Source organism: Pezoporus occidentalis, unplaced genomic scaffold (genome assembly GCF_034315485.1).
Source record: "Pezoporus occidentalis ecotype Australia unplaced genomic scaffold, CSIRO_AGI_Poc_V1 ctg2, whole genome shotgun sequence".
NCBI lineage: Eukaryota > Metazoa > Chordata > Aves > Psittaciformes > Psittacidae > Pezoporus > Pezoporus occidentalis.
The window spans coordinates 16,330,066-16,354,417 of NW_026913855.1; the positions used below are offsets into that span (position 1 = coordinate 16,330,066).

General features: G+C 37.5%; 1 protein-coding gene across 5 annotated transcripts in view; it reads right to left on the reverse strand.

Moving 5' to 3' along the window:
- KIF13A (kinesin family member 13A) overlaps positions 1-24,352 on the reverse strand; it is a 111,136-nt gene that overhangs the window by 27,323 nt on the left and 59,461 nt on the right. For 4 of the 5 annotated variants that reach the window (XM_062617988.1, XM_062617987.1, XM_062617990.1 and 1 more), the window contains exons 7-17: positions 23,782-23,869; positions 22,327-22,461; positions 21,672-21,784; positions 16,432-16,543; positions 15,830-16,042; positions 14,022-14,132; positions 12,646-12,780; positions 11,390-11,520; positions 9,516-9,602; positions 9,234-9,400; positions 3,368-3,578 (exon numbers count right to left, since the gene is read on the reverse strand). In XM_062617988.1, coding sequence (XP_062473972.1) covers positions 3,368-3,578; positions 9,234-9,400; positions 9,516-9,602; positions 11,390-11,520; positions 12,646-12,780; positions 14,022-14,132; positions 15,830-16,042; positions 16,432-16,543; positions 21,672-21,784; positions 22,327-22,461; positions 23,782-23,869 — 1,503 coding nt within the window. Of the gene's footprint in view, positions 1-3,367; positions 3,579-8,003; positions 8,127-9,233; positions 9,401-9,515; positions 9,603-11,389; positions 11,521-12,645; positions 12,781-14,021; positions 14,133-15,829; positions 16,043-16,431; positions 16,544-21,671; positions 21,785-22,326; positions 22,462-23,781; positions 23,870-24,352 lie in introns of all 5 variants that reach the window. The other variant, XM_062617986.1, reaches the window with a different exon arrangement.

The following is a 24,352-nucleotide window of genomic DNA, read 5'->3' on the forward strand; positions in this document are numbered from 1 at the left end:
TGAGCAAATGCAAAGTCCCCCTTTCTGCCTTTCTTTGTAATCCCAACAGCACTTACTGTGTCTCATCATCTTCATAAAACTCATGATCAAACTTCAGATATTTTGCTGACCTGAACCCCCCTGTATGACTTATTAGCTTTTCTGAGTAAAGCCCTACTGAAATACAGTATATTTTGTGCAAATACACTTCTCATATCTACAAAACACACTATGGAAAGCCTAGGATGACCCAATAAACTCACAGGTCTTGCTGTGAATACAGGAAAAATTTTCCTATTTGTCTTAATTCATGTAAGCTTAGACCTTTTGTGTCTTCATAGTACCAACCACAAACAACAGTTCTCCAAACAGAATTCTCCTTGAGTGTTTATCTTTTTTCCAAGTATCTCTGGGTAATTCAAATTGCACTCTGCTGGTTTGCTGGTACCATGCCAAAGTGGTAAGATGACCAGCAGTGTTAGCAAGCAGCCCTGAATTCTAGTGCCTTCAACATGCTAAAACATGCAGCTTTGTTTTGCTCCCCTATCCGGCCTAAGTTTGCAACAGTGTGGGTTTTGCTGGATCTGAAATAACTGCTACTATCAGCAGATTTTTAGTCCACTTCCATATTTACTCCTGGCATTATAAGGGAAATTCCTTTCCCGCTGCCTCTTGCTTCTGTTATCCAGGCCATCAAGATTAAATAAGCAATTCCAGACCATGGGACTGACACATTCTACAGACAGCTATAATTTGTAATTCATCAGAAAACAAAGGTAGAGTCAAGAATTAGTCACTAAATAGTACTTAATATTGAGTGCATTACACCTGCAACCACTGCAAGACAACTGCCTAGCCTGAGAAACAGGAGGCAGCTTTGATCTTCAAGTGCTGTAAGATCCATGGGACTCAGCTACATCAGTTCACCTTCCATGATACAGGACACTATCATTTGATGAGTGTTGTGGGGAGACTCTCACACCAATCTTAGCTAGATTTTCTAGAAAGGAATAGTTCAAGACTATAAGGAAGACTTACGAGTAATTCAACCAATTACTATGGGCAGTTCTCACTACAGTTACGGCTTTTTATATACAGCTGTGCCAGCACCCTTCCGGAAACTTAAGTAAAAAAAACTGTTTCAGATAGTATTTCCTAATTCTTACCACACAAAACATATGACAAGCTCCATCAGGATATTAACCAAAGCAAATACGTACTAAACATGAAATCCTGAAACAGTTGTTTAAGCCACAAAACCATGGGAAACTTAAATCTGACACTCAAGAGGTATCATTGCAAGTCTCTGGGATTCCTGATGCCAAATACAGAATATGCTGAAACAAACCTCTGGTGCAGTATATTCCCTCTACCCCCCCTTGTCTCGATAAACTCAATTTGTTCAAAGTTACAATGGGTTAACAGGTTTTAAGACCAAGTCAGGCATCATCTGTCCTTCCATAGTCAGCATAAAGCCAAAATAAACTCTGAGCAATGCGTTCTAGCTGATCTGACAGATACAACCACGTGCCTCATACATCTGATACCTTTCAAATTAACTTTGCTGGCTGATCCAATATAGCTCAGCTTCATTTGCAATGGCAACAGAACAAGAGCTAAAACTGCACTAATCAAATCCCATGCAATCCAGTCACTTGGCTCTTTCACATGTTCTTCACATCCAGCCTTCCCCTTTTTTCCTGCACTTTTTGCCCTCTAGTCAGCTGGTTGTTAAACAACCTCTCAGCACCATGTTGCCATGCTTTTACAGCAGAAATCCCTCAAAGATTTTGTTTGTTTCTTATTTAAAAAGGCTCTTTCTTGAAGCCTAAACCCCTTCTAGAACCATAAATAAAAATATATATACCTAAGAGGATCTTCTGGAGGACAGGAAACAGATAATTAGTTCTTCCAGAAAGCTTTTTATTCAATGTCAGTGCCACCAAAACATTATCAGTCCTTACTGATGGCTACAAAGAGCATTCATTCACCTCTTTTTTTCAATGCAGTACTCTTCTTGTAGTTCAACAATTACATAGACTAAAGCATTAACCCATGAAACAGAGAAGCAAAAATGCTTATTAAAGCGAAGTTCCCTCCTAAGAAACGTCTGACAGCTACTGGGAAGGCTGGCAAAACACTGAGCCTTGACACCTTTCCAGATTCTCAGTATTTATGTCATTACCTGATTATATTGGTTAACTTTAAGTTGATCTGTTACAATTTTCCCTTCTTAACTCTCAAGGAAAGGCAAGTTTTTTGCTACTTCCTTTTCCCTTTTGCTAAATCTTTTTAGAGGTATCACTTCCATGGCAGTAAGCCTACTTCTCATCTCTGCTGCTGCAATGACTTCATGATAGCCTTGCTGTGCTGCTCAAAGCAGTTCTGAAATGCAGTGATTCCAACTAGCATGCTTCTCATTTTGCACTCCTTCTGCAGCCCTAAAAAAGCCTGCAAATCCCAACCACAACTCTGCAATGCTTTACATTCAATTCCCAGTGATACTGTTTTTAGCTCTTAGAGGGGCAAACAATTATTTTAATTAAAGTTGAAACAGCACTGATTCTCCCCATACTTGCTATATCAAACATTCTATTAATTGCTGGTCAACAGTTTGTTACTTGTTTAGGTTTTTTTCCCAGGCCAAATTGGACAGAAATTACAAAACAAGACCTCAAACAAAAAGTAAACCAAGATCTGTTCTGTTCTATTTCTAACACTCTGAATTTGAAAGCTGCAACATCATCTTGGCCATCTGTGTTTAGACTCCTCTTGTACATGGGTTTTGTTTTTAATGGTGAAGAATAAAGCAAAAATAATAAAAACTGGTAATAGCACTCAAACTCACTACATGTAGAAAAAAATGCTGAGTGAATAATGAAGCTTCCATTTTAAAAGAAAATAGATTTTAAAAGAAAATTCTAAGAAACCTGTTAATACATCAGGTCATTCTTCCTGCTGAATTAATCCAATGACAGAATACTTATTTGCATGATGAAAACATAAATCATGTCAGTCGCTTCCCCTAGAACTTCCCTCCATGGAGATGCTGTCCCTCTTTCTCCAATGATACCAACAGCAAGCTTCTCTCATTGCCAAGATGCAAACACACACATGCTGCTTCAACTCTGCTCACATCTTCCTTGATCAATAAATGCTTACTTGTCATTTCACTTGTGTGTTAAATCAAATGGGAAGATCTTGTACACATGTTAAACATCAGAACCTAAATCCTAAATTAAATGCTAACAGTTTGGCAGAGGCAGATCTTGTACTGCATGCCAACTCCGCAAAAAAATATTACCAATTTCTGACATACAGTTCAAGCCCCACCTTTCACCCACTGTAGTTCTTATTAATTCCTTTGGTTTAACTACAGTATTCTCACCTCTCTTCTGTCCAGAGATTTACTTTCTGCTGTGCAGTCTGCGCAGTGTAGGAGAGCCTGTCGTTGCCATGCTGATGCTGCCTTTCCGGAGATAGCTGCTGCCGCAGCAGCTCTAACTCACGTTCATACATCAGCCGCTGCTCTTCAAGAGCACTCCGCTTCTCTTCCAAGTACTGCTTTTCCAAGATCTGGACCACATTTTGTACTGGGTCTAAAAAGACACACACACACAAAAAAGAGAAAGAAAACAGAAAAGTGAGAAAATGTCATTTTAGCATCACAGAATACTCATAATTTACTTGCTAACAGCAATCAACATATCTCAGAGTCTTTGCAAACAAGATGGTCATTGCTCCCAAAACAAAAGCCAAACTAATAAATAATGCATTAAATAGACAAATCCAAGCAAGGGGAAAAAAAAGCAGCATGCAAAGAGTCTAGAACAATGGTTAAGACCCTCAATCTTGCATATTCAGTACTGTGAAGTTATATGTTCCAGAATACCAGTAGGAAAAAAAAAAAAAAATAGACGGAAAAGGGAACAAATTAATAAGAAGAAAACAAAGCAAAATACAAGGGAAGATGATGTTAACCAGAGAAGGAAACGACTTAAGGGAGTAAAAAGCAATTCAACTTTCTCAATTTTGGCAGAGAATTAAAGATGTTGGAGAGCTGTGGATGAAAATTTAGATGAACTGTCTGACTAGTCACACATCACATTGTGCCAATGCACTTCACGGCACTGAAACAGACAAAGTGCGTTCTGGGGGGAATTCCTGCATTTAGCTTTACAAACCACATTTCATCACAGTAACAACCCAGTATCCATCCAGTTGGATACTCTATCCTGAAACAACTGCTTGCGTCCATCAGCTAGGGTTAAATCTAAATTGCATTCAAACTAAAGAAACATTACTCTGGTTTTAGGTCCAGTGCCAGACTGTGCATCTGAAAAAGCAGTCTTATAGAATGAGCTGCTTCTATATATTACCAGTACATATCTGCTTCGTGTATGTATATCTGAAAGCTTAAATACAGCCAAAAAAAAGGTGGTTTGCAAGAGAACCAATCTAGATGCGTGTCTGAGTAACACCACATCCCCTAACACATTGCTGATTCTGCACATCGGAAGGAGAAGGGAGAAGAGTTGGAGCAATGGATTATTAGGCAAAGAAACGCTGCAGCTCTAGGACACCAGGATTTTCAAATGCAAAAAACCTTCAGCTTTAAAATAATTTGTTTGTGATAACTCTTCCATTTTGCAAATACTAAAAAAGCGCTCCTGTGACTTTTAACGATGCCATTCTGACACAAAGGAGGCAGAAAAATACATCTAGTTTAAATTAAGTTGTCCTACTTTGGAACTAAAGATGTGGGCTCAAAAAACCTCCCCACCTCCACCACCCCCATAAAAAAAAATCCAACACAACCAACAACAGCAACAGCAGAAACCTACATCAGTGTGATTTAATAATGAACTATCTTGCCTTCAATACCAGAACCCAGTCCTTGTAAGGTTTTGTACAAGTTCTCCTGATACTACAGTGCTACATGGAAAAAATAAATTGGCTTACTATAGCATGCAATAGAGGGTTCACACTAAAGGTTCTGTATAGTTTTCATCACAAACAGCGTATGCTGATCACTACCACATACATACACCTTCCCAAAGCCCACATCTCCTGTATCTTTGCAAACCAGCGTAGCGTTAGCATATTTAGTAATCTGTAACAACTGAGTACTAAAACTACTAAGACTAATTTTGCTGAAGACAAACTAACTTGCTGTCTGCAATTTTAACATACATGGCCATTAAGGCAAGTCACTTCATGAAACAAATCCTTCTTATTATAAATGCCAGAGAAGCAAACAGGATCTCCAGGGTTCTGTTACTGCAGTGGGTTTAGTTTTGCCTCTTAGCATCCTTTTTTTAAATATTAAGATTGATGTAAAGCACATCTTTATTTTTAGGAGAAAATAAACACTTCTGCAAAAGCTGCTACTGTGGCCCTAGACTTATCCATAGGAGAAATCACTGGCTTCACACAAAGGCATCATAAAATATCACTGCAATGGTAATTATAAAGCACAAGTTTAAAATCAACCGGTATAAATAGCAACAAAACAGCAAAACAGTGATGCATAAAAGCGTCTTAAAATAGCCAGAAATATTACATTTTAGTACATGACATTCTCAGAAAGGCAGTTAGCTATTTTTAGCTTTTAAACAGACAGTGCAACAAAAACAACTAACTGAACCAAGTTCTAATATTCTAGACTACAAACCAAGTTATTACTGTTGACCTGCATCATCATTATCTTTCTAACTTCTCCAGGTAATACCGGAATTACCTTCACATGCATAGGTTTTACTGCATAATCACCAAAACAGTTTTAGTTATGTGCAAGAATGGCTGAGAAATCAGGTATTACGCAGAAGACAGAGAAGAGGCATGGAAGAAATTAAAAGCCTTCTATTGTGTTTGCAAACACAGGAAATGAAACTAAGGCTGACTCATTAAGATGAGACTCTCCTAAACTGCTCAAACACCAGCTCCAAGTTCAGGGTGCAGATTTCCTTAATAAAAGGGATCTTTTCAGCCACTTAGATTTACAGGAACACAACCCCCACAGCATCAAATTATACCATGGAAAATGTTTGGAACAAGGTGCAAGAACCTAGTCTAAAACTTCCCAATTTCAGTGAAATCCTCTACTGCTTGGTGGGTGGGAAGGGGAGAAGGTGGGTTATGCTTGCATCGAAATGAAAAAGGTAAATCTACACTTCTAGAAAAGTCTTCAATTTATATTTTGAAAGAGCTTCCACAGAAAACCCCACACCTTTCACAGTGAGGAAGCAAAATATGGTGTGAATTATAAACTACCTAGTTGGAAGATGAAAAAATAAAGCCAAGCTTTTCACAATTTGAAAGAACTACAATAGTGTTTAAGTTAGATTTAAAAACTACATTCCACAATTTTGGATTTTCATGCCAAATCAAATAAATTAGGGAAAATTCTACCCAAAGCCTGCCAAACTCACAGCAAATTCCATACAGTGTTAAAAGCCCTAACTCTCAATCCTTTACATATTTATGTGGCAAAAGTTCAATGGCCATGAAAAGACCATTCATACACACTTAATCCTCTTCAAAATATTAGAGTATTCACTTTGAACCAGAAGAACACACTTTCTTCATAGGATGAACAGCATTTATTACCGTCCTGCAATGTCACTTATTTCACATCTGGAATCTGTTAATCCAGTAAAAACAATGCCGAGTTAATTCCTTAGGATTTCATTTAAGTTCATTTTCCTAAGCAAGCTAGAAGAAGGTTATGACACAGGCTGCTTTACTAAGTTTCATCAAAATTCCCACCCTGAGCTGTACCAGTTCTGTTTGCTTAAAAGAAAAGCTGCATGATCTAATCACATTGTTTACTTAACCACTGCACAGTATACAAGAATAAAGTAAACTTCTTTGCTGCATTCCGTGTTTGACCAGCATCACAAATTAGCAGTACAAAGCTGATCAGACAGAATCCCACAAAGAAAGTGAACATGCTGAAGGGAAGAAAGAATCTGGATGTTTTCTTTACAGCTGTTTTCAAAGTTACATTTTCCTCAGAGCTTCTTTGGAGACGGATGCAGTATGTGACACTGTTGTACTGGTTACATGTCATAAAAAAAACCTGTGTTTGCACCCTGGAGAAGCTAGGCTATTTACTTGAAGAGAGTTACTGTTGTCAAACAGATCAAGGGGGGTGAGGGAAGAATAATAAAATCCACCCCAAAACCCTCTTGTTTTGAGCTGTACCAATAGATGCCTGTAAAATAATTATCTAATCACATTTTTAAAATATGCCTTTATTCTCCCCCCCATAGTTTCCCTAGTAGAATTACCTGTCTTTAGTTATTTCTTCTTCCTTACCCATACTTATTTTTCATTTCAAGGAAGAATAACTAATAGTATTGTGACAAAGCTGCTTTACTTCTTACCTAACAAACTGGAAGCCTGTCAGAAAAAAAAATTATTTTAGCTATATCATTGAGAAGAACAGAACCTGGAAGCGATATCTAGCTTCGATTCAAAAGACCAGCCTACAACCGTCACAGCTACTTGTTTTGTCAGGGTTTTATTATCACTTACTACTCCAACTTAGTTAAGCAACAAGCTTATTGTTGTGTCTCCTGCTCCCTGTATGTGGGAGGGAACAGAAGAGACAACAAGAATAATAACTGGGTTATGATGCCTCTGAAACTGTGTGACATGGATGACTGCTAACATTTGCTGTGCATTAGGGAGGAAAGAACTCTAATGAAACAGCAAGGTCTGTACGGTTCTTGGGCAAAGACACAGAAAACAATCAAGGCAAAAAACTGCTTTCACATCACAAAAGTCTACTGAACTAGAACGTAAAGACACCTGAAATATTGTGAAGAATCATTTCAATCAGCTAAATACCAACACATGACCCCACCCCAAAAAAAATGTGACTCCCTGGTCAAAGAACACTGACTTGTAGACTGCTACGGTTTAGTCAAATCCCTGGTTAGTGACAAGCAGATCAAGCATCAATTAATGCTTTCAAATTTCTCCAGCAGTCTCATGCATGAGCCAATCAAGTTCAAAACCTTTGTCCCAGTTTTGACATAGATATGGGATGGTTTGAGGCCTTAAAACAGGCAACAGAATCTTCAGGAGGGATGACAACACTGAAGACCACCAGGACGGCAGATTCATCTGAAATTCGTCTCCTGGTATGAGTGAACCATAACAAGAATATTTCTGTTATCAAACAGTTAATTTCATATCAATTTAAATGGCCTAACCCTGTACCTCACATAAGCAATCCCATTAAACTGTAAACATTTAGAATATTTACAACATTCTGAGAATATTGCTTAAAATATTGATGAATATCAATATTCTAAGAATATTGATTACAGCATCAAGCACATGAAACCATCATGCTGTACTTAACAGCAAAACAGAGAAAGTTAAAGAAAGAATAAGAGGAGACCAAGAAAAAAGTAAGCCACAGCAAACAATGGAAATACTGCAAAGATATGACGAAAGGAGAACAGAGAACAGTGGAACACCATCTACTGAGTCATCTTGGTCAATGGCCAAAACTCAAGGCATTTGCCTCTCAAATTTTATCTATTAAAAACCCCATACAAAGCATTTAGTAGTTTACCAAGCTTTTCAGCATTTCTGTATACCGTATCATGTGAACTGTAACTTGCCTCCTGGATATCATGACAACACCATAGTTTTATATAGACCATACAGTTATTTTATATATAATGTAATTTATTATCCTGTCCAAAAAAGGCATCACAACAGGTTTTAACAAAGATGAAATAAAATATTGAGAATGATCAAGCATTAAAAACCATGCTAGCTGATGTTTTGACTATTGGTTTGCTATTGTTTTTGTGTTGTTTTTTTTTTTATGAAGGTTAAAATGGTGTCAGTAATATTTGATACAAAAGGATAAAACTAACTGAGCCGTATCTGAGCACCCTTTTGTTTGCAGTAACTTGTAAACCCAAGAGGTTAGCAGGAATTGGATGATGATTTGACAGGCATATGATCACAGCTCAGATGCACTACAAAGGACAAGAGATAAAATTGTGTGTCAGGGCACAAACCAACTACTAATTTGTGCATACATTGTTATATATATATGTATGTACGTACGTATGTATGTATACGTATAACACTGTTTCTGTAAAATATCTTTTTCTGAGAAAGCTCCAGTGGAGAAAACATACCACTTATTTTTACCCAGAAATAAAGTTCCATGCTGAATTTGTTAGACAATGCACAAGAACATTTTTATCTGGCAACTGCCTTACCATTACTATTCAGTGTCTTCATAATAACTTCCATTTGTGCAAACTCATAGTTGTAGTCTGGTTCTGAAGAAGCTTCACTAGCTGCATCCAGATCATGCTCTCCTAATGATGTTTCTTTCTCAGGGTCTTTGAGCCAATCTCGTCGTTTCCTCTTTGGTAAATTGATTCTGTGTAAAATTGAAATTCAGTTTCTAAAAACATTTATGCAGAACAGTGGAAGAAGAAACCCAACACAAAAGAGGCTGACTGTAAAAACGATGGAATATAAATATCAACTATTACCTAAAAAAGTGGTTGTTTCCCCACAGTATTCTATCTCCATGCCATAACTGAGTGACAGAACATACCAGCGCACCATTTACACAGGACCTGAAAGAAGAAAATAAAATTTCAGTGAAATCCTAAAAATAGAAGGTTGAAAATTAATCACAAGATCTACCATTTCTCCAATCTACAGACAGTGATTTGATGCACAAATCTGCCAGATTCTCATTAAAGAATCAACACGAAAGATGCTGGTCTGATTTCTCCTGTCAGAACTGAGCACAAAGCACCTTTCCCCTTTAGCTTTGGCAGGTACAACTCTTCAGTAAACACACAGACAGTTGCTTTTGGTTACATGGTTTTCTTTAAATGCCCATGTCTCAAACTGGGTCACTGCCTGTTTCTTATAAACAGTCTGTAAACTTGGATGTATGCAAATCCTGCTGATAAAGCTTCCCAAGATTCAAGTTAGTCAGAGAGTTGTAAAACATACTGTTAACATATTCAGCATCCAAGTGTAAGAAAAAGACCCTTAGATCCAAGTTACATTCTTTCAACAAATGGAGTCTCTATTATTAACAATATTATTTTTGTGAACATCTGGTATACTGCTATGTTTGCATTTAGGTCTCTTTGTATTTAAGTTTCAATCACAAATGGGAAAAATGGAGCTGTCGAACTTTTGCATATGCAAGTCACAAAGCAGAACATTTTATTTGAAAGGAAAAAAAAAGTAAAATGGGAAAAGCCTTTTCAGATGGAGCATTCTGAATTCAGCTGTCTCTCAAGTAAGTCAGCACAAATGTGACCATTTGCCTTACAGCCAGATTTTTATTATTTTTTTTTTTTTTTTTACAATGAAATCTTGATAACTAAATTTTTCTTGACACTACAATCTTAAGAACAGCTACTTAAGCATTGCAGATCAGGCACGAGTAAAACAAAATACATTTTTTCCCACTGACATGTGCCTTTGCTCTTGCCAGTCAAAATGACTGATTTCCAGTACAGTAACTCTATCACAAGTCTGAATCCCATCTGTTTGGAATTTTGTGCTGTAGGCTGCAGAAATAAAATGCAAATGCCAAGAGGTATTTTACTGAAGGTAGAGTGAAAGAGATCAGATTTTTTAAAAGACGTCTCTCAAACTTGTGTTTCTCATTCAAATAATAATCTATACGTTATTTAGATATTCAGATTTCAGACAAGAAGTATGACTATTAACTAGAACAAAGGTACTGCTTATCACATGCCATTGGAGATGAAGTGACATACATTTACAGTTCCACCCAAGAAGCCACAGTACCCCCAAAGTGAAAAAACACTAAAATAACAGAAGCAGAAACAAAAGGAGAAACGTGACTTCACACTGCATATTTATGAGGCACAACAGTAATTAAAGATTTAGGAAAATAATGTAATGATCTCAAGATCTTTAAAACATCTCTTTCTCACAAAATGCTGAGCTTCGTAACAGAAACTATTCATGAGGCACAGTTTAGCCTCTCCCATCAAGACACAGCTCACTATCTCATCACACAGGTCAGGATAGCCAGAAGCATCTCAGTGATTTCATTGCCACCCAAGAGAGACAAGCAGTGGTCCCTCATTCCTACTGGATACTTTCTTGTGATGCTTTATTCTGACCCACACCACTGATTGATAGCCTGTCATGCTACAGAGTAGGTGGTGGGTGGGTGTGTACACAATGGGGGAAACCTTCAGTTTTATTACTCAATTTCACTTCTGAGTATCTAAGTCACCTATACTGAAGCTACTCGTTGATCAGAACACAAGATGCTTCTGACTATGTAAAACAAAAATGAATGTAAGTTATCTTCTGGTAAAGACAAGCAAACGCTTCACTGGAAAGTGCTGCTGATCTTCCTTACCTTGCATTTTCTTTTGGTGTGAGTGTAACTTCTCCATCTAAAGCAACATCAATCTCACAGTGCTCTGGTTGGATTCCTATACCAAAGAGCTGTATATCCTGAGAGGTATCTGCACCAACTCTTGTGTGATCCTAGAAAATAAGCTGTTACTAAGAGACAAGTAAACTATCACTGTTTATATAACTAAGAAAATATTAGCTAAAGCACTGAGACTACACAATCTACATGTTCTCTTTTGCTAAGCACTTCTGTAGAGCAGAAAGGGTACCACAGCAGATTTGAAGACTGTAAAGGTCACACAGAAAACTGCTCTTCTGTTCTGTACTTTATTTTCATATGGTTTTAAATAAAGCAGACTAAAGCAGTTTACACACAAATTGCTATTTAAAAATGTTATCAAACTATGCTTGCATACAAGCAATAAATGCAAACAGTGAAGAAAACCAGACATGTCATACAGGCATATATGAGGACAACATGGACAGTAAAATAAGGTGCACAGAGTTGGCTGCTTTTCAGAAAATAGCTAACAGCAACTCAACTAAACACACTAATCTCTACGTAATTTCAAGTCATACTGTAAATTCTACTGAAATACTGGACTTTGCTGCTGTTGGAGAAGTGATTTGCTACTGTTCAAAGACAGAACCCTATCTTTGCAGAAAAGTAATAAAAATAGGATAGCCTTTCATATCTTACTCACAAGGAGCTCACACCTTCTTACAAACTTACTAAGTTTATATTTGACACTATTTCACTCTTGACATGAAACTATGTGAAACAGAATGGTATGAAATCCAGTGGCACTAGGAAAATACATTTATGTAAATTTTTACCAGCGCTTTTTTCTCCTCTTTCTCTTAAGCCCTTCTGTCATGGAAGACTATGTTTACTCTTACTGATTATTACTAAACATCATCTCTTTATGATTAACTCATTAGTATTTAAAGCAATCCTCAGTTGACTAACAAAAGGAAGCATCTAACATGAGGCTCTCAAAGTTCAGCCCAAAAGGCATTTCTACTCACATATTTCCTGGAAAAGCTAGAATTTATCTCAACACAAGCACACATGGAGCACTTCTCCCATTGTTGGCAATCAGGAGATCAATCAGGAAAACAGTGAAGCTGGGAAACACATCCTATTTTGCTGTAACTAGTCTTAAAAAAATCTGAATTCACCCCAAGCAAAAAATTGAGCCAGAAATTCAAAACGAGTCATTTCATTCTGTGCAAACATCCTGTTCACATTCTTACCTTTAAGTAGTAAACCAAAAGCTCATTGAGTGCAGGGTCTGCATTCAGATTCACCAGGTAACACTTGTCATCCCCAACCTTGATACCAGAAGACTCAAGGGAAATTCCCATGCTCTCTAACTGTCTTTGCCTCTCCTGCAAGCACAAAAATAGGTTAATCTTGCCTGCTACAACACATAGAGACAAGTACAGCAAGTAAATGAAAGCAGACCAGCTAAAGCTAAAGGTGCACATGCTGAGCACACATTCCGTATGTCAGCAGCAGAAACAGAACTTAAGTCACTGGTCAAGTCCCGTAAGTTGAATAGAACTTATTTTTAAGCACCAACAACAAAAAGTTAGATCTAATCCTCAAACATCTGCCTCCTCAAATTGAAACTTACTTACCTGAGCAGCCCTATTGATTTTATTAGGGCTACTCATAAGTAACACAATGCGACTTTGAAACTCTATGTTAATTAAAAGCTAGTCGCAGTTGCAATTACTTCAAAGATAATCACAGTCATAGATCATTTAGAATATAGCATGCCCTAATTCTTGTTTATTCATTTGCAGTATTATTATTAATCCAGCTAAAGCATCTAATTGCTCACACATCTTTTGCTTTGCTACAGTTTGGGCATTGGAGTTGTTGTTTGGTTTGTGTTTGGTTCCCTCCCGTTTTCTCCTTTCTTTTTTCTTTTACTTTTATTTAAGCAGTGGTTGCACCAGAGGCTGCTTCTGGAATATTGCGACTAGAAAGGGAAACGAACAATAATTTTCTTCAAGCTATAGATGGTGGAAATTATGTAAACGTACTCTGGAATCTGGAAGTCTCATTTTAAGTACAGTAATAATAAACAATCTGTAGTGAATACATATAAACATTTTCCTTTTCTGGTTAAGAAGTCACTAAAAGGAAGAGCGACAAATACCACCCAAAATTCTGACCCTTTTGTAATTCTTCATTTTCCTAGTCACTTCAAGGGAAACACATCCAAGATCCCACTGTGGTCTTTAAATAAATGAGCTGCCCAAACATATTTTTGATGTTTCATTTTAAAAGCAAGCATTGTTTTTTTATCCATGATATCATGACACAGCTACACTTATTTTAATAAAATTTTGTCTTAAAAAAAAATAAATTCAACAAAAAAAAACACAAAACCTCACAACAAAAAACAAACAAAAAAACACAAAAAAACCCAAACAAGCAATGAAAAAAAAAACCACAAAACCCAAACAAGCAAGGAAAAAGACAAAAATCCAGAGCAATTTTAAGTGGCTCGTGGGGAAACAGCACAGTCCACTAAAGCTCATGAAATTCAGCCGACTTGCACTGTATGAGTATCTGGCCTTTCCTCCTCATAATCATAATTTCGTAATTTCTGAAATACCTGTGCAATTTCTTCTGTCTTCCTTAGCTTTTCTTCCCACGTGACTGTTAGCTCTTTTATTAGTTTTTCAGATTCTTCCAATTTCTCCTTCAGTTCTGGTGCCTTCATGGCCTAAAAGACAGAAATCAACAAAAACCCCTCAGCTACTTTACCACTGCAACATCTGCTTACACAAGGAAACAGAGCACAAAAACAATGTGAAATGCAGCAAGTATAGGTTTTGAGTCTATCCCCAGACTTTTCCTGGTAGATGATGATGAAGAAACAGGTTACTTGCAAAGGGAGAGGACAGAATGAACCTATAATGGGTACAAATCTGAAACAGCTGAAAATTGACATAGCTCCAGAGGATAACGTAACTGACAAAATTTCTGGGCCTGGCCACTCAAGCTTCAGTGTCTGTATATAACTGAATATTTAAAAGCATTAAGTCTCAGCTGTCTGAAGTTCAGCCATGAAGTCTTTCTTCCAGCAGTAGCCTCCAACACAAATTCCTCTCGATATTTAGTCTTCCATTCTATCTTTGTTTCGTAAGTGCTCCTAGAGTTGCATTAAAGCTTTCAGGCTGACCCCACTGATGACCTTTGAAGGAAGGCACGCTCTGGAGGTAACACAGGCTTCTGATTTCACAACAGGAAACAAAAGCAAAGGGCTTGAACACATCCAGTGCCAAGTAACAATTCAACAGGCTGGCTGGTTCTATATAACTGTTTTTAACAGAAGGTGTAAGAGAAAATACTTAAAAAAAAAATAATAGTAAGAATTTGGATACCTTCCTACTGATTGTGTTCAGCCACAGTCTGCCAACATAATAATATGCTACAGTAACATTTTCCAATTTAAATATGGGGCTAGAACAGCTTTTTATTTAAGCAGAAAGTGAATGGCTCCTTTTTCGTAAAGCCTATTTTCCCATTTCAGCCTGTAAGGAATTGTTCATGTGAGGAACACTATTTCCTTAAATGAATGTGAAATTTAAACACCACACATTTACCCTCAGATACACTTCTGTTCTTTTTCCACCAGTACTTTGTGTCCTGCCTGAAAAGATTAAAAATATTTTCCTAGTGCAGTGCCTGATTTCTCCAGGTATCACCAAGTAAGCTATCCTCCTCTGATACTTTACTGTCAAATTTGAAGTATAAATCTAAGATAAGCAGCAGTCACACAGTGTTATTTGTTAACGCAGAAAAGCAAATTGATGACAGTTCCAGTGCTGCGATTTTCACTATTTTGTAATCAATTTTTTACAAATGTCAGTAAGTCTCCTAAACATTTTGTGGTCCAATACCAGATTTATAGCGTTTCATTTTTCCATTTGACATCATAAAATTACATAGTCCACCAATGCAAACAAAAAAAAAAAGTCTATTAATAAGTCTACATAATGAAGCTGTAGGAAGCTTATCTGTGCTGCATCAACTGTTGCTTGACATAAAGGTCTCCAAGAACAGACTATTCTGACAAGGGTCACCATCAGTACAATGTTGTCCTCATTTAGAAGTGATTAAAGACAAGCAAACATTTTGTTGGATTTATTTCAGGAAACAAAGTTAACTGTTAAATAAAAAAGAAAAAAAAAAGACAAAAAAAAAACCACCAAAAAAACACCAAAAGAAACAAAAAAAACCCACAAACCAAAAAAAAATCCCGAAACAACCAACCCCAAAAAAGTCATCCAAAGAATCCAAAGTGCATGACTCTTCCTTTCCTCATTTTGGAAGACTTGAACAGAAAGCTAGTCTTCCAGCCAGAGTTTGATATTTCCTTGGGAAACTCAGTTTACATTGTACTGTGACTAATGTTACCTCAGCTTGCGAGAGCTGTTCTTTCAGTTTTTCAACTTCTTCACGTAGTTCTCTGATGACCCTAGCATTTGGATCTTCATTCACCACAGCATGATTAACTATCCTTTTGGCTCTATCTGCATATCTCAGAGTAGAGAGTGTTTCTTCGTAGTTGTCTGCTGCTGGACTAATAGTAGCTATCATGGCAGTTTGGCTGTTTCCTCCCAAATTGTCCTGTAGAGTATATCCACAGAAAGTCTGAGGGTTAAAAATTGTTCTGGGACTACACAATGGCTTTACAAAGATACTTAAAATACAAAGGTTCCTATTTAGACACTGAAAGGATATAAACTAACTAGTATGATCCATAAACATTTCCAGCCACCTCCACCAGCTTTGATTCCACCACAACTGAAAGCAGCCAAATAAGACTTCACATGGAATTCACACAAGATCCACTTACATGTCTGTATTACTCGGAATAACTTATAGCTAAGAGAGCTTTGTAGCTCATTTCTGTAAGAAACGATGAAAAGTCCACATACACTAAGGTATGCTACAATGATCCTACAAACTATTAAGCTGACATCTTGTGAACAGGGTGAATGGAAAATATTAATTACCTTGAGAAGCCAAGTGAGTACAGAGTCTCTGTAAGGCACAAACTTGTTCTTCCCCTTCCCTGCTGCTTGGTCAGCAAGTGATGATATAACCAAGCCCAGTGTTGAAAGTGATCTATAAATGTAACACAGTAGCACAGCTTTAACACATATTCCAAATGTAGATTCAATAAAACACAGAAAAAGGATTTCCTAAAGATTTTAATTTGTGCTCTGCAGAACCACACGTCCCAATTTTTAAAATATCATAGCATAACTTAAGTTGCAAATCACTACAGGAGATAGAACCATAGAATAGTTAGGGTTGGAAAGGACCTCAAGATCATCAAGTTCCAACCCCCCTGCCATGGGCAGGGACACCTCCCACTAAACCATGACATCCAAGGCTTCGTCCAACCTGGTCTTGAACACCACCAGTGATGGAGCATTCACAGCTTCCCTGTGAATGATCAGCTAACCCATTGCTGAATACAGGGCGATGTATTTATTAAAGATACACATTTGGAAGAATTACTTTTTCTCAGAGACTAAAAATCTTTCTATCCTAGACACTGCCTCGTGACCCTCTTACAAGTCAGCGCTGGCAGCACAGCACAAGTCCCCCATCTCTAGGAACCATGTTTTAAGAGCACTGGTTTAAAACCAGACTAAAACTGAACAATTCTCTAGCTATAAGGAAGCATTCTCAAGACAGAGCCAGTTATGGCCCAGGAGAACTAGTCTGCCTGATGAGCCAGCAACTAATAAGGCATCAGACAACAATGGAAGACTGCTCATCAGAAGAGACTGATTAGGAGGTCCCTTGATAAATGGGTTCTTATAACTGAGGTAGAGCCTCACTAGTTTCTTGTGGGGGAAACAGACCAAACAATCTCCCAGATACAAAAGAGTTGCACATGCATGAAAGACAAAAGCCCCAGAACAGTTTAGCAGCCAGCCACATCCCAAACATCACTTGAGTCGTGAAGAAAATGGAGATAACTTGTTACTTTTGTGCATGTACCACTTCTACCAAGAGGGGTAACTGTCCCAGGAATCTGTGCAAAGCATATGCGCATTATATAATCCAATTGTTAAACAACCCTATGTAAATTCTAAATGACATCAGGGCTCTTGGGGTAAGTATGTTTAAGATAATAAGCTTGCTCAGGAGCCTGAGAACTTTAAACAGATGCCTCAAGGGTTTTAAAACAAACAATGCTGAAGCCCAAGAGCATACTGCTGTCATGTTCATGCCCATATATCCAGCTACTCTCTGTAGCTACCAAGGAAAACTTCAGCAGCATCACAATTAGATGGTCAAATAAATCTTCAACTTTACTGTTCCACTCCATCCTTTTGAGTTTCCTTTCCAAAGTAGCAGCACTATTTTAGCTAATAGGCAGTGTTTGCACAGTATCTGTAAATGGGCCTTACTGCTGCTTGTAACTACCACTGGTTCAGAAATGACATTTCAAAAATGACAAAAATGTTGCAGAAGACTATTTCAAGGAAGGTATCTGAGGGTAAGGTAATAAGAACCATTACATATGTCACAAGATGTCCCATATTGCATATGGCACAAAGACAGCATTGACCTGAAAGCAAAATTGAAAGAAAAAGAAATTTAAGGAGAGGCTATGCAATCTGGTCTCCCAGAAAGCACTCTACTTTGTAAATTTATTTATAGGACAACTTTCCAATCCACCTTTGAAAAACTCATAGCAAAAAGGACAGCTTTAGCTTGTGACCTAAACAGAAGTCTAACAATCTCTGAAACCTTGTGGGTGGTGGTTGGGGGAGGAAGCATTGGTTCTTGCCTCCAGCCTCCACAGACAGAGATGACAGCATGCTAAACATGAGAGAGCAAACAGTAGGATGCGCTATGCTGCTCCATAGCAACCTCCTACAGCACAACTGAAAAGTACCACCAGCACACTTCAATGGAGTCCATCTTCAAGGAACATAATGTTAAAAAACCACCTCAACCTATTTTCCTGAAATTCCTTTTACTTGTCTTTAAATGAGGGGAAATGTGAAGACCAAAGCCAAAAAACAGAAAGAGAGGGACAAAAGAGACAGTCAGAAGGAAGACAGGAAGAACAGGGATTCAAAAATGCCTGTCCCTGAAAAATATTTCACAACAGGGCTGCAATACTAATTTGAGTTATGGGCACTACATTTTAATAAACAGGAAATTATAAGCTACAGTTTATTAACACGCACTTAAAAGATGTGACAATGTTTCTGCTCCTTATAAATACTGATTTTATTTTAAGACTATTAACATCTGCAATAAAAAACAAACTGGAGTCATTTATGTATTTTGCTTGAGATTTCACAATACAAAGCCATTTAAAGACTTTAAGGAAAGCAGTAAAAGAAATGGCTGCTCAACAAAATAATTACAGGACTCATCAGCTGCTTTGCTTCATGCTAAATGATGCATCAGAGATCCACCATTACCCTGATCCTATCTCTCACTATTTATACAATGAATCAACTGGAAGGCTTAAGCCCATAGTGCAGACTGAGGCAGTTCAGAAGCAGCACAGTGAATTTATGTCATGCAAGAGCATGGGAAGGTGCCATTTCTGCTCACTTTCAGTCCTCCTTGTCCCTATTCCTTAGGCATGACCAGGCTGCCCTTGCTAGCAGGCAGTGGGGACGTTTGCACACTTCCACCACCAGCCTGGGTCAGCCGTGTTGAAAGTGAAGTGGTGCTTCCTCACTACAGGGAACAGCTCTGTCCATAAATGACACCAATTCTGTACAATTTACCACCAAAGTTTTCAATGAGCAGAATCCACCTGACTATTAGTTAACTCTGAATACAAAAAAAAGAAAAAACCCTCCCTAAAACCAGATTGGAGACAGACCTGTCTCAACCCATTCCTTCCTCCGCCTACATTTTAAAGACATCTTTTTGCATTCTCAAGTTAAAAAGACAACCGCTATGATTTTACTAATCAGAGTTAAAATTGCAGACTGCTCACAGAAAGTATTTTTCTTAGCCACTAATTTAAAGTTTGTTTATTCTACTTCCTCCTACTATTGTATTCCAGATTTTCGACTACACCACAAAGTTGTTAAGCACCTGTGTTTCAACACTCTGTATGGGAACTAGCACATCCTGGGGAGGAACAAGCACATACAGCTTTCCTATAAAGTATGGCAAGTCCCCCAGAACTCTCAATAATAAAGAGCAGATGCCCAGTATCTTCACCAAGGAAACTCCTCATCAGCTCTAAGAAAAAACAGAAGTAACTTTTATGACAACTTTATGAAGATTTTAACAAAATGACACAACTCTCCATTGTTTCAGGAAGTGGGAGTGCAATCCATCACATCCCCTCTGCAACATGCTGCCCCAAGATAGGAAAGGATGATTTCTGGGACTGCGGTGGCAGCTACCAGGGCCCCAGCCAGGTTTCATCAGAAACAAACGGCAGACATCTGCAGAGACTGGCAGAATGTCACACTGTGCAGTTTTGGTATGCACAGCTGAGTGTACTTGTTCCCTACCTTGTAAATACAGAAACAGGTACATAATTTCCATCTTTTTCTGCAAGGCAATAAAACACAGCACAAGCAGATTTATTTGCCAGGTAATTTCAGCAGCTCCATTTCTGAGTTGACTAAACATAACACATTACCAACACATGTTACTGCTGTTTCATGAAAGAATAAAAAGTAATAATAAAAAAAAAAATAGCTGGCACTGTAAGGTGTAAGTTTTAAGTATACTGTATCACTCCAGAAAATATTGCCTTTCTCTAATAAGATGCATCACACCCAAGAGAACACCATATACAATGCTCTCAGAAGAATTGGTCTGATAAAACATGCATACCGATTTTGAGGCTTCCAGTGAAAGTCAGACTTTAATAAAGTGCCTAGTAACAGCAAAAATCTAACAGACGACACCAAGCACAGCATTAAGAATTCTCTTTTGCCTACGAGTTCCAAAAGGGTTTTCAAATAAAGGACGCTTAATAAATGGACTATGAAACTCAAATTTATATTGCACTAGAATTTAACTGGTGAGAAAATGTAGAGGTGTCCATTTTCTTTTTAAAATAGCTTTTACAGAAAAGTTTGGTGCTTGCATCTGAAGTCCTGTATTGTCAAAGAGGTTCAGCATGGGCAAAACAACCTTCCCCTACTGCACCAATACCGTAAAACTTTAACACTGAGTAAACATCCTACTAGGAAAGAAAAAGTCTTTCTGTATGTATAACTACACTTCCAACTTGTTAACAGCTGTGGGGAGAGTTGGCATTTGAATTCTTCCTCAGGAATTTGAAAGAAACATTTAATTTCATCTTTGTTTATGCAAAATACAGTTTGTAGTAAAAGCAATCTGAATTTAACTAATAACCTGTGGGGTAAAGGTGCAATACCTGCCATTGGGCAGGGGCACAATTTTGTTTCACAAGGACTGCTCAGCGTGGCTACTAATATGATATATTAATCACAAAGTAAATTAGAAATTAAGCTAGAAAGAGCAACCATGTTCAAACTCTAAAAAGAGGTAATTTTAAATCATTTAAAGTATGAATGCTGTTCAAACACTCTTTGTGCTGTCATTGTCGACTTAAAATACCAAAATATTTTGTAATATTTTAAAATTACATTGAAAAAGTAGTGGCTTTTAATGTAACAGTTGAACTCTCTCTTTCCCAGGAAAATTAGTATATTTAAGACAGCAGTAATATTGTGCTAAATTCTTGCTTTTGGGCAGTAACACAGTAATTACGGCAAAAAAGTGCCTTGAAACTTGTCATTGCTTGAGTACAAATGCTCAAGGCAATGCTAAACTAACACAGCTTCATTCTGAGCTGGTTTTCTTAAACTATGAATTATACCCTTATATATTTTAATATATGTTGGAACAAAGCCATTCAACTCTGCAACTCTGCATTCTTCCTTGAGCAGATGATGAGACAAAACACATGAGCCTGGGGACAGGGTGTATAAATGAATCACAAAAGGTATATACTTAATTAAAGAGTGCTGCTGTCACTTTTTCCAGATAAAATTCATATAGACCTCATCTGAGTCAAGTATGATTCAGGGTCCCTATACCAATGTAAAGAAACACAGTGTTCAGCATGAAGCAGCTGAAAAATCTGTAACAAACTGCTTCTGATGAGGTCTATCATTTGAGCTGACTTGTGACAAGCACACCAGAGGTGGCCAGGAAAACAACAGTGATTCTTACAAAGATTAAGACCTGCAACCTGCATATGCCAATGTCTTACTTGTTTATGTTGCTGCCTTCCTTCAGGCGTTCTCCTGCAGCTCCTGTTTTGGACACTCTCTCACTCCCAGCCAAATCCACCAGGCTGACTTTGCTGACCTTCTCTCCAGAATTCTGTGCAGATGGACATGGAAAAACAACATCTAAGAAACACTGGCACAAAGTGCTAACACATCTGGCACCGGCACCATGAAATACTTTTCTCCATAATAATGCAGGTTAAAGCACCAAATTCAATATACAAGAGAAGAAGGAATTGTTTTATAGGTCTTTAAGAGTCACTCATTTATTTTGTAATAAGGAATGAAGCACCAATGAACCAGAATCAGCTGTATGGTAATACCAACAACCTTACTGGCAGAGCAGGCCATGAAAACATGGCAACAGTTAAGACCTAAACAACAGCTAAGACCTAAGACAGGTTTCATGGTAACAACAGGATATTAAGAAGCAATCCAACTGTTTGCTTTATCTGGTGTGCTTCCTCACTCTTCCAGGGTTCTCTCAATCCTACGGTCTTGATAGTATTGCTTTGATTACTAGAATCCCATGGCATTAAAGGTAGAAGCATGGCTAAACATATAACGTATGTGTAAGAGGAAGAAAGGAAGGAAGAATTCACCATGACTTCATAATTAATCATCAGAAATACATACACCAGAATGCAGGTCATAAAGTGTTTGAGTCACTATAATATTGAATACGGCATGAGAGCGGCTGCTTTCTTCATTCATGTTGGTTGCAGCAACTGTTCGTGATTTGTTTCCCTCTGACATCAGTGACTCAATATCCTAGAGCGAAAAGAGTAAAAAGTGATGCTAGGATAAACACACATACTGTGCTTGCTGAACAAAATCCCCATCTAGATGGAAGGGTGTGTTCGTGTGGGACAGAGGAGGAAAGGAAGGCAGAAGTAATGAGAAAATTCTTTGCCGTTCTGAGATGTACAAGGACAGGGGATATGCAATTCTGCAGACTGATGTTAGATCATGTCTGCTTTAAGTCTTACACTTAAAACCCCTTGCAACTACAGGCGATGCACATACTTCTTATCTGCTTCTAAAACATGATGGCCACATCCACATTATAAATCAAATCGTTGAATGCCATAAACAAGCCAGCACAGATCAACTTACACAAGTGAAAACAATGCAGCTTTTCACTGAACTGCACTAATACTATCTTCATTTAATTGGCCCAAAGGGTTACCTCACTTGGAGCCTGGAACTTCCCAAATATATAAAACCAAAGATGACTATGCCAAGTCTGATATATGTGCTTACTGAGCTTGCCAACATAGTTTCATAAAAGTCATCAGCCAGAAACTAATTATAAATAGAATTTTCTAGAATTTGAAAAAAAGGTGGGTTTTCAAAGCATGCATTTCACCATCAAGAACTGCAAAAGCAGTTTTTATTACTCTATAATATGCACAGATGCTTCAGAAAAACAAAAATCCCCATTAAAAAGCTAACTGGTTCCAACATAATGCTACACAGAGCATGAATGTTTTTTAAAAACCAACATTTACAAATTAACTTCCTCATAAAAAGAAGCCTACACAATTCAAAAACTGCACCACTTTAATTATTTCCATTGTAGCTACAGTAGTTCATTGGCTTCTACTTATTAGTAGACTTATTACTGACTTACTTGAATATGTTTTGGCAACTCAAGTGTGCTCAGATGCTGCCATGATTTAATTTACGAATTATAAAAGCTATGTTGTAGCCTCTCATGCAATACATCCATATAAAAGAAGAGGCTGTATTCAACAACAAAATCAAAATGAATTCATGCTGGAAGACTAATATTCTTATTTCGGAAGCCTTGTATTTCATGTGCAAAGGAGACACTGTGTTCTTGATGTAGGCTGCATGCATTGAAAACAGCAAAATACCGCTATTATATTTTTAACCAATACAAAGGCAATTCCAATGCTTTTACATGAAATAAATACTCCTGAAGCATTAGAGAAGATCTTTGCAATTGCCAGACACCATAAATGCACTCAAGAACCAAAATGTCTGGATAGACACTTATCTCTTGTAATATTCTTACTGCTTATGTAAAAGATGTTATTTATAAACTTGTCATTGGTTTAGATTTACCTCAAAGTTTGTAACAGCCAGCTGAGACAGGCCATCTACGTATGGTCCCAACACTTTGTGCTCTCGAACCTTAAGGGACTGCCGACTCCTATGAAATAAAGTAGACTTTACACATAATCCACTAAAATGAACTTTTTTGAAATACAAAAACTGTAGTATGAAATGATAAAAATCTTCTATATAGTAGAAGTCAATTTATGCCTTTAATTGTAACAGGAAGAAAAAAAGTCTTCCAGATTTTTTTAAACTCAAATTAACAATAAAGACTCAAATTAATCTAACCAGTTTTAATCTACATATACAGATTATTTTTAATGCATCCTTTCACCCTAGTATTTGTGGATAGAACAAAACCTGAGATTCCTCATTAGGCAGAAAGAATGCTGACAAAAAAGGAAACAAAAAAATCTTCCGCTCTGCCCCCCAGCAATTTTCTTCAATTCTTGCATTTTCTACACCTTATTGACATATATAAGTCTCAAATCTATCTTTTTAACTAACTTGTATACTTCTGCACCTACTGCAATTATGTTCAAGAATCAAAATACACACCACATATAATCAATGCTCA